Source organism: Haliotis cracherodii, unplaced genomic scaffold (assembly GCF_022045235.1).
Source record: "Haliotis cracherodii isolate W230 unplaced genomic scaffold, xgHalCrac1.p SCAF_15, whole genome shotgun sequence".
NCBI lineage: Eukaryota > Metazoa > Mollusca > Gastropoda > Lepetellida > Haliotidae > Haliotis > Haliotis cracherodii.
Genome location: NW_027266270.1, coordinates 1115339 through 1125714, shown reverse-complemented (window position 1 = coordinate 1125714; position 10376 = coordinate 1115339). Strand labels below are relative to the sequence as shown.

The following is a 10376-nucleotide window of genomic DNA, read 5'->3' as shown; positions in this document are numbered from 1 at the left end:
CCGCCTCCTGTCAAACCCTGTCCTCACATCAGTTTTCTCTTTAATACTATTGGTGTTAAAAAAGAAGAAAGAAAAACGAAAAATAAAAAACATGAATCCCCTCCTTTAATCCACAACTTAAATCCACATTCCAGTAGAAAGGTGTCATATGTTAGGTCGACAGTCGAGATCTAGAACGAGATGATCTATGTGAGGGGCATAGGACTTGACATGTTCAATATGTAGAATGGTGACAGTCCAAGTGTTTTTGCCATGTTCAAGGAGGCTGTTTATCTTAACTGTCACTTCTCTGGACCAACTCAACCACTCGGGTCTTAATTTCTTGTTGCAGGAAACGTTTCTTCTGTCTACTTTTGTTTTTACTTTGGAGTTTGAGTTGGAATGTTTAGAATTTGATCTTGAATGTTCAAAATGACATCTGTCAATCTCAGAGGAGATTATCAAACCACCTCCTTCTTGTGTGTTCTCGCTGCATCTTCCCACATGTTTGTTATTGCAAGTACAGGCTGTGTTGAGTTGAGTCATCAAGGCTGCAGTTTTGTGAACAGAGAAAGTCGGATGACCTTGACCACCTTCAGTCACTGTATGATCAAGGTCATCTGTATCATGATTGTTGCATGCTGGGTGCTTCGATGTCACGTTTCCATGGATATGTAGAATCCCGCCACTGTCGGCCTTGAGTGCTGCACAGGCCACGGGCCAGCCCATCTCGGACGATGGGATCAGACCCAGGTTGACCCTGTCTGCCACATCCACAGGACACACCTGAAATACACAAACCACACCGTGAGCCAGGACTTGGAGCTCACCTCAATAAAATCATAGTCTGATGCTGATGATACCCATTCACTAAGTTCAGTTTAAAACTTCAGAATGTGTCTGCTTCCAAGATTGTCATTGTTTTCACCATGTGTCTGGGCCTTAGGTTTCAGAAAATGGATCAAGAAGCAAAAAGTTCAAAGAACTCTTTTAAAATCCCCAGGTACACAACGTATCTCCCTCTCCTCTGATCTGTTCCCCAGGTACACAACGTACCTCCCTCTCCTCTGATCTGTTCCCCAGGTACACAACGTACCTCCCTCTCCTCTGATCTGTTCCCCAGGTACACAACATACCTCCCTCTCCTCTGATCTGTTCCCCAGGTACACAACGTACCTCCCTCTCCTCTGATCTGTTCCCCAGGTACACAACATACCTCCCTCTCCTCTGATCTGTTCCCCAGGTACACAACGTACCTCCCTCTCCTCTGATCTGTTCCCCAGGTACACAACGTACCTCCCTCTCCTCTGATCTGTTCCCCAGGTACACAACATACCTCCCTCTCCTCTGATCTGTTCCCCAGGTACACAACATACCTCCCTCTCCTCTGATCCGTTCCCCAGGTACACAACATACCTCCCTCTCCTCTGTTCCTCTCCCCAGGTACACAACGTACCTCCCTCTCCTCTGATCTGTTCCCCAGGTACACAACGTACCTCCCTCTCCTCTGATCTGTTCCCCAGGTACACAACATACCTCCCTCTCCTCTGATCTGTTCCCCAGGTACACAACATACCTCCCTCTCCTCTGATCTGTTCCCCAGGTACACAACATACCTCCCTCTCCTCTGTTCCTCTCCCCAGGTACACAACATACCTCCCTCTCCTCTGATCTGTTCCCCAGGTACACAACGTACCTCCCTCTCCTCTGATCTGTTCCCCAGGTACACAACGTACCTCCCTCTCCTCTGATCTGTTCCCCAGGTACACAACATACCTCCCTCTCCTCTGATCTGTTCCCCAGGTACACAACATACCTCCCTCTCCTCTGTTCCTCTCCCCAGGTACACAACGTACCTCCCTCTCCTCTGATCTGTTCCCCAGGTACACAACGTACCTCCCTCTCCTCTGATCTGTTCCCCAGGTACACAACGTACCTCCCTCTCCCAGGAAACTCACCTGTCTGTTATTCCCTATGTACACAGTACACCTGAACTCACCTGTCTGTTATCCCCTATGTACACAGTACACCTGTCCTGTACACGGTTGAGGTGCAGGTTGCGGCGGAGGGCATCTACAGACGCAGGGTTCCATTCACAGGCAATGACTCGGCCTGCGCCGGCGTGCACCAGGTAGGGGAGGGTGAAGTAGCCGATGCCTACAAACACATCACAACATTACAGCTCAGTCAGAGAACTGGACAAGACTCACACCACAGAGAACGGGTCATATACAAAAACAACTTGTAGGGGATCGCACAACTAAATAACAAGCATTGGGGAGTGTACCTCAAACTATGACACAGATTGGAAGGAGTCCTTATAATGATAACATGAAGCAAAACCCTTAAACATGACAAATTTCTACTAATCCTTATCATACCGTAACCATCGTGCACTTTGACAAGGACTACAGGACTGGTGTCAATTTGTAACGCTGAGTCACAAAGCAGTCATACTGTTACACATGTTGTTGATCTGGGTATGGTATTTCCAACAACCACAGCTGTCACCTTTGTGGCCCCACACCCCACTATGAATGTCACAGTCAATACAGCATGATGTCAATCAATTACATCCAGCAATCAGAATTCAGTATTCATCAAGCACTGTGATTCGTGTTTTGAGGTGTAACAAGCGTTTCCAGGTGTGACTAGTGTTTCCAGGTGTGACTAGTGTTTCCAGGTGTGACTAGTGTTTCCAGGTGTGACTCGTGTTTGCAGGTGTGACTAGTGTTTCCAGGTGTGACTAGTGTTTCCAGGTGAGACTAGTGTTTCCAGGTATGACTAGTGTTTCCAGGTGTGACTAGTGTTTCCAGGTGTGACTTGTGTTTCCAGGTGTGACTAGTGTTTCCAGGTGTGACTAGTGTTTCCAGGTGAGACTAGTGTTTCCAGGTGTGACTAGTGTTTCCAGGTGTGACTAGTGTTTCCAGGTGTGACTAGTGTTTCCAGGTATGACTAGTGTTTCCAGGTGTGACTAGTGTTTCCAGGTGTGACTAGTGTTTCCAGGTGAGACTAGTGTTTCCAGGTGTGACTAGTGTTTCCAGGTGTGACTAGTGTTTCCAGGTGTGACTAGTGTTTCCAGGTGTGACTTGTGTTTCCAGGTGAGAGTAGTGTTTCCAGGTGTGACTAGTGTTTCCAGGTGTGACTAGTGTTTCCAGGTGTGACTAGTGTTTCCAGGTGAGACTAGTGTTTCCAGGTGTGACTAGTGTTTCCAGGTGTGACTAGTGTTTCCAGGTGTGACTAGTGTTTCCAGGTGTGACTTGTGTTTCCAGGTGAGAGTAGTGTTTCCAGGTGTGACTAGTGTTTCCAGGTGTGACTAGTGTTTCCAGGTGTGACTAGTGTTTCCAGGTATGACTAGTGTTTCCAGGTGTGACTAGTGTTTCCAGGTGAGACTAGTGTTTCCAGGTGTGACTAGTGTTTCCAGGTGTGACTAGTGTTTCCAGGTGTGACTAGTGTTTCCAGGTGTGACTTGTGTTTCCAGGTGAGAGTAGTGTTTCCAGGTGTGACTAGTGTTTCCAGGTGTGACTAGTGTTTCCAGGTGTGACTCGTGTTTCCAGGTGTGACTAGTGTTTCCAGGTGTGACTAGGGTGACTAGAGTCTCCATGTGTGACTAGTGTTTCAAGGTGTGACTAGTGTTTCTGATTCTGGGTGAGACTAGTGTTTCCAGGTGTGACTTGTGTTTCCAGGTGTGACTAGAGTCTCCATGTGTGACTAGTGTTTCAAGGTGTGACTAGTGTTTCCAGGTGTGACTAGTGTTTCCAGGTGAGACTAGTGTTTCCAGGTGTGACTTGTGTTTCCAGGTGTGACTAGAGTCTCCATGTGTGACTAGTGTTTCAAGGTGTGACTAGTGTTTCCAGGTGTGACTAGTGTTTCCAGGTGTGACTAGTGTTTCCAGGTGAGACTAGTGTTTCCAGGTGTGACTAGTGTTTCCAGGTGTGACTAGTGTTTCCAGGTGTGACTAGTGTTTCCAGGTGAGACTCATGTTTCCAGGTGAGACTAGTGTTTCCAGGTGTGAGTAGTGTTTCCAGGTGTGACTAGTGTTTCCAGGTGTGAGTAGTGTTTCCAGGTGAGACTAGTGTTTCCAGGTGTGACTAGTGTTTCCTGGTGTGAGTAGTGTTTCCAGGTGTGACTTGTGTTTCCAGGTGTGACTAGTGTTTCGAGGTGAGACTAGTGTTTCCAGGTGTGACTAGTGTTTCCAGGTGTGAGTAGTGTTTCCAGGTGTGACTTGTGTTTCCAGGTGAGACTAGTGTTTCCAGGTATGACTAGTGTTTCTGATTCTGGGTGTGACTCGTGTTTCCAGGTGTGACTAGTGTTTCCAGGTGTGACTAGTGTTTCCAGGTGAGACTAGTGTTTCCAGGTGTGACTAGTGTTTCCAGGTGTGAGTAGTGTTTCCAGGTGTGACTTGTGTTTCCAGGTGAGACTAGTGTTTCCAGGTGTGACTAGTGTTTCCAGGTGTGACTAGTGTTTCTGATTCTGGGTGTGACTCGTGTTTCCAGGTGTGACTAGTGTTTCCAGGTGTGACTAGTGTTTCCAGGTGTGACTAGTGTTTCCAGGTGAGACTAGTGTTTCCAGGTGTGACTAGTGTTTCCAGGTGTGACTAGTGTTTCTGATTCTGGGTGTGACTAGTGTTTCCAGGTGTGACTAGTGTTTCCAGGTGAGACTAGTGTTTCCAGGTGTGACTTGTGTTTCCAGGTGAGAGTAGTGTTTCCAGGTGTGACTAGTGTTTCCAGGTGTGACTAGTGTTTCCAGGTGTGACTTGTGTTTCCAGGTGTGACTAGTGTTTCCAGGTGTGACTAGTGTTTCCAGGTGTGACTAGTGTTTCCAGGTGTGACTTGTGTTTCCAGGTGTGACTAGTGTTTCCAGGTGTGACTAGGGTGACTAGTGTTTCCAGGTGTGACTAGTGTTTCCAGGTGTGACTAGGGTGACTAGTGTTTCCAGGTGTGACAAGTGTTTCCAGGTGTGACTTGTGTTTCCAGGTGTGACTAGTGTTTCCAGGTGTGACTAGTGTTTCTGATTCTGGGTGTGACTCGTGTTTCCAGGTGTGACTAGTGTTTCCAGGTGTGACTAGTGTTTCCAGGTGAGACTAGTGTTTCCAGGTGTGACTAGTGTTTCCAGGTGTGAGTAGTGTTTCCAGGTGTGACTTGTGTTTCCAGGTGAGACTAGTGTTTCCAGGTGTGACTAGTGTTTCCAGGTGTGACTAGTGTTTCTGATTCTGGGTGTGACTCGTGTTTCCAGGTGTGACTAGTGTTTCCAGGTGTGACTAGTGTTTCCAGGTGTGACTAGTGTTTCCAGGTGAGACTAGTGTTTCCAGGTGTGACTAGTGTTTCCAGGTGTGACTAGTGTTTCTGATTCTGGGTGTGACTAGTGTTTCCAGGTGTGACTAGTGTTTCCAGGTGAGACTAGTGTTTCCAGGTGTGACTTGTGTTTCCAGGTGAGAGTAGTGTTTCCAGGTGTGACTAGTGTTTCCAGGTGTGACTAGTGTTTCCAGGTGTGACTTGTGTTTCCAGGTGTGACTAGTGTTTCCAGGTGTGACTAGTGTTTCCAGGTGTGACTAGTGTTTCCAGGTGTGACTTGTGTTTCCAGGTGTGACTAGTGTTTCCAGGTGTGATTAGGGTGACTAGTGTTTCCAGGTGTGACTAGTGTTTCCAGGTGTGACTAGGGTGACTAGTGTTTCCAGGTGTGACAAGTGTTTCCAGGTGTGACTTGTGTTTCCAGGTGTGACTAGTGTTTCCAGGTGTGACTCGTGCTTCCAGGTGTGACAAGTGTTTCCAGGTGTGACTAGGGTGACTGGCATCTCCAGGTGTGACTAGTGTTTCCAGGTACTACAATCAGCCCTACCTGCATACAGATCCACCACAGTCTCCCCCTTGCGAGCCATCTGTCCAACACGGAGTTTCTCGGTGATGTTTCCGATGCTAAACATGCAGCGTGTCACATCATAACTGTACCTGTGGAAATCACCCAGACATCAGCTCAATACTCAAATTGGTGTTGAGGAAGTTACTCTTACTTCATGCCCCAAGACACAATAACATTATTTCTTCCAAATCTTTGAATGTGAGGCATTCGGCAGTTTGTTTCATACATTTGTTTTTCATTCCAAGGCAAGTCATCAGCTTATGGAGAGGTTGTTGGTTGTTGACAAGTGGTTATTGTGGTAAAACTGAATCAGATGGGATTCTTTCGGTTTGACAATGATGAAAATCTCCAGTCTTTTATGGTTGTAGTAGTATTAACTTGAGGTAGCAGTGGTAATGTTTTTTGTAGGCCAAGGTTTACATGTTTACTGCAACTACCTAAGAGCATGATAGCAGCAGATTTACAGATATGAAATATAGGTTTGAGTTGTCTCCCTTGCCTGATGCCATTGTCAACATGCTCCACCCAGCCATTGTCTCCATACAGCAGCGCCACCTGGGGGCTACGGAAGCCATCCGCCGAGATGCTGGACTTCCTGGCGAGACGTGACCCAACTAGACACTGACACACTACCTTCCATAGTGGAGAGCCTGGAAAAGATGGAACAGATGGTAGGAAAACTGTTCCTTGGTAACACCAGGCATTTAGAAGTGATATGCATAAGGAAGAGAATTTGTGGATGTCAACTTCTTTATCATGAGGAACACGTTTTGGAGTATATGCTTACTCCTTCCTCATCCCCCTGAATAGTGTTTCAGTTTAGTTACCACTCAACAAAGATCTGAGGACATCCCATCATGGGTCACATCAGACCGACCTTTCACAAATTGTATCTGACCAATGGAATGACTGACAAGAAGTTGACATTAGCCAATCAGAAGGCAGCTTTCAAACTGGCTATGCTTTGAAACATATTTTGATAAATTCTCAATTACAAATTCGAAAACGGAACAAACAAACATTCGAGAATGGGTAATAGATTGTATGGATTCAGTCATGAAGCCTGTAACTGTCATTCAGAAAACCCCATGTTAATCTTTAGAAGTTGCATGATCAGAAATCACATTCCCAATGTCACTTTTATGATCTGGTAAGCGACGCTCTGATTGGGCGGATGAAAGGTAGTTCTGATGTGTCCCATTATGGGATGTCCACAGATCTTTGTTTAGCGTTAGCAAGAACTGGGATCTGATTTTAATGAGACTGGATTATGGGTATTATCATCAGGCTAAGATACGTTTAATGGTTGGTTAAATCTACTGACTCTTGTATTAGTTTTTTCTTGCAAGAATGTGATGGGAGGAAGAACATTTAGATCACAGGTCTAAGTCTTGCTACAGAAGCTGTTGTCCAGCTCACCTAGCTGCGACCAAACATCACTGGTGAAGGCCGAGTTGGAAAACAGGATGAGGTCTCCGTGTTTTTCCCAGTGAGATGGCAAATCTGCCAGAAGTTCAGGGGAGACAACTCTGCCTGAGTCAGTCAGGAATCGTGCTACATGTCTCTTGAGGCTGTCAGCTGGAGGCTCCAGGCGTGATGTCTTTGATGGGGCAAGATCTACTTCCTCTACCTGTAGTAACATGGAGAAATGATAATTGTGACCACTGACCATTTGAGTTTAGTGTATAAAATAATAACACTGCATTTAAGTATCAATGAAAGACAGGATCTCTCTTTGATTTAGAATCCACATATAATTAACTTACTAATTCTGAAGAATGACCGTTATAAACGTTTTGGTATACATATTTAACAGACATTACAGACAGATGAGTATCAGTCTATAACAGTAAAGTAGAACATCATTTTTAATAAGCAGTCTGCGACAAGTCCAAAGCCCGAGTCTGGTAAAAAAAAATCTCGTCTCGTAAGGTCACATTATACTTGTTCATAAACCAAGACTAAAATACAATGAAAACTATGCACACATTTTCAGGGTAGTTGACTAAAAAGATTTTAGCACAGATTGAATAAAAGTATTTATCTGACCAATTACCAGAATTCTTAATTACAATTAATTCTTAAAATTAAAATAGACAGTCACAAATGGTATCTTCAAGAAAGTGACCATTGCTTATTAACTCTTTTTGTTTTGATGTTATCACCTGACATGGAGGGCACCTGTCGTGAAGCCCCAGGTCCGTCCAACTGAGGGCATCTACAGTGATTGGAATAGCAACATATTCTGCAGATAGCTGCTTTAGTCGTCTTTTGCTATCCCAGAAACCAAATTTCTGAAGCTTGAGCCTGAAACATTTCAAAACATTGTATTCCGCAATGGTGGATGTTAGGGCTCGGGTCGGGTGGTTACTGAGCAGGACTACCCGGACCTTTGGTTAGTCACGTGATCTATTGTTTTATGACAAAATTCATCTAAAACTCTATGGTCACACTACAAGTCACTAATGTTCCCATTTCTTTCTGACTATGCACCCATTCCTTCTGACTTTTATATGTTTGATAAAAAGATAAAACTTCATGCAGTAAACATCAGTGTATGCATGACCATACCATTTTATATGTGTATCTAATTACATTTTGCCAGGGCTAGGGTCAAACTTTTCCCAATAGGACAGTTTATACCTCTCTTGAGACCTTCAGGGTACCAGGTAAGGTCAGGTAATAGGGGGTACCGAGGTAGTAAATTTGGACTCGTCCCAGTCCTACGGAGAGTGTTTAGGTTAGACTGACATTACATACTTATGATACACTTTGGCATCCTCAACATCCATGACTTTCCATTGTCATTATTAGTGAATACTAAGTCAAAATCTAAACTCTAACCCTATCCCAATTTCAGGGTTAAGTGACTGTTTGTGTTCATGTTAATAGTTTATCGAAAACATTATTCAAGAAATAAGTGACTTGTGGTCGTTGTTTATCATAGAATAAAACACTGCAGTGAGAAGAAACAATGAGCGGCACAGTGTTTAATTGTACTATAGGAAAGACTTCCCCCCGTATCCCTCTTCCGAAAATTTTATATGTATGCAATACCGTTCAATCCTTTCAATTATATATATATAGGGGGTATATGGGCAAAAATCTTACCGAACAATGTTTTGTCGTGAAATAAACCACGCTTCGTTCTTCAGTGTTCTTTGCGATTTATCGCGTTGCTATCTTTTACATAATAACGTACACGATGCACGAAAACTAAAGGTCTTTACAAAGACCTGGTATTTTCGTTGTTTCGGTCATTGTTAACTGCTGTCATGCCCATTTCATCAATTGTAATCGATGGACATCTGGTTGCCTACCTCATGGTCTGTGTCTCTTCTTTCTTTACTATCAGAGCACTTGTCATTTTCTCGCTGAACAATGACACATAAATACTTATGACAAAATTCGACTACCGGCGGCCATCTTGGTTAATACAAATTCCATAATGGTCAAATTATACGAACAATGTACACAGGTAGTGGGTTGACACTCCGCAGCAGACAATGGCCTCAGACAATTTGGAGAAAATTGCCCAAATATTTTGTTGAAATGGCCCCAAATTATGGAGAAACAAAAATAACAAATCAGAAGAGATTTAGTTATTGTTATTGTTGTTTCGTAGGTGCAGAAGTTTATCCAGAAAATGTTCCATCAGCTCATTAAATTTACGAGATGCTTAATATTAAACATACAATTTTTAACAAATATGTTTTTATCTTATGGCATTATAAGCATTGCAAATCATAACAAAAATAAATCTTCAATAGAGTTATAGCTACACAATTAGCATATTCGCACTTCTTGTGGTTGTCGAATACATCTTCATGTCTCTATTGTAAAATGGTGTGAACTTAAACGAGCCAGGGCTACTCTAATAACAGTTATAACTTTCAGGTACAATTCCTTTGAAGAGTCATTCTGATTTAAGCTGTGGTCAGGGAGGGTTCATATAGAATCCAGATCAGGAATTATCCGGACTTCCCCAGAAGTTCTCCTGTTGTCTGTGTCTCTGTTTATGTGCCATTGGTTACTGTGCTGGCTCAAGTACAGTAATTTTAAAAACAAAAGGTATCACTGGTACTAAAATATATATTAAAAAAACAAGTTGTTCCAGAAACCACGTTTTCATTTCAGGACCAATGTACTGAGCAAGCAGACATCTAGTAGTATCATCTAGTCTCTGAAATGAACATATCGTACTGAAAAAAAATAGTTGTTAAATTATGTTAATGAAATTTACTTTAAAAAAAAGAGCCCAGAGACTCTCTTCATTTTCAGAAACTGCAGAAATCTAGACTTGCCAAACATTATAGACTTGCATGGGCTGTTATGATATATTTGTATCAGGGTCTGTAAGACAGGCTACTGAGCAAGGTATAACTACTAACGTAGTCAGATACGGATACCGGCGGAGGTGTTATATCATGGAAAATATATTGAGAAAATGGCCCCTTGCAAAAATGTTTCATAATTGTAGTAAGACACCTGTTGATTTACATAGGGGACTTTTTAGTATGTTATGTGCCATGTTGGTT

General features: G+C 43.5%; 1 protein-coding gene across 1 annotated transcript; it reads right to left on the bottom strand.

Annotated features, from left to right (window-relative positions):
• Positions 1–9253, bottom strand: LOC139461689 (tRNA wybutosine-synthesizing protein 2 homolog). Its single transcript, XM_071243150.1, has 7 exons — positions 9159–9253; positions 8004–8145; positions 7258–7468; positions 6338–6488; positions 5818–5927; positions 1979–2136; positions 1–765 (listed from the first exon to the last, which is right to left on the bottom strand). The coding sequence occupies exons 1-7, from the start codon at positions 9203–9205 to the stop codon at positions 145–147; spliced, it is 1440 nt and encodes a 479-aa protein (XP_071099251.1). The 5' UTR covers positions 9206–9253; the 3' UTR covers positions 1–144.
• Between the last annotated feature and the right edge of the window lie 1123 nt (positions 9254–10376).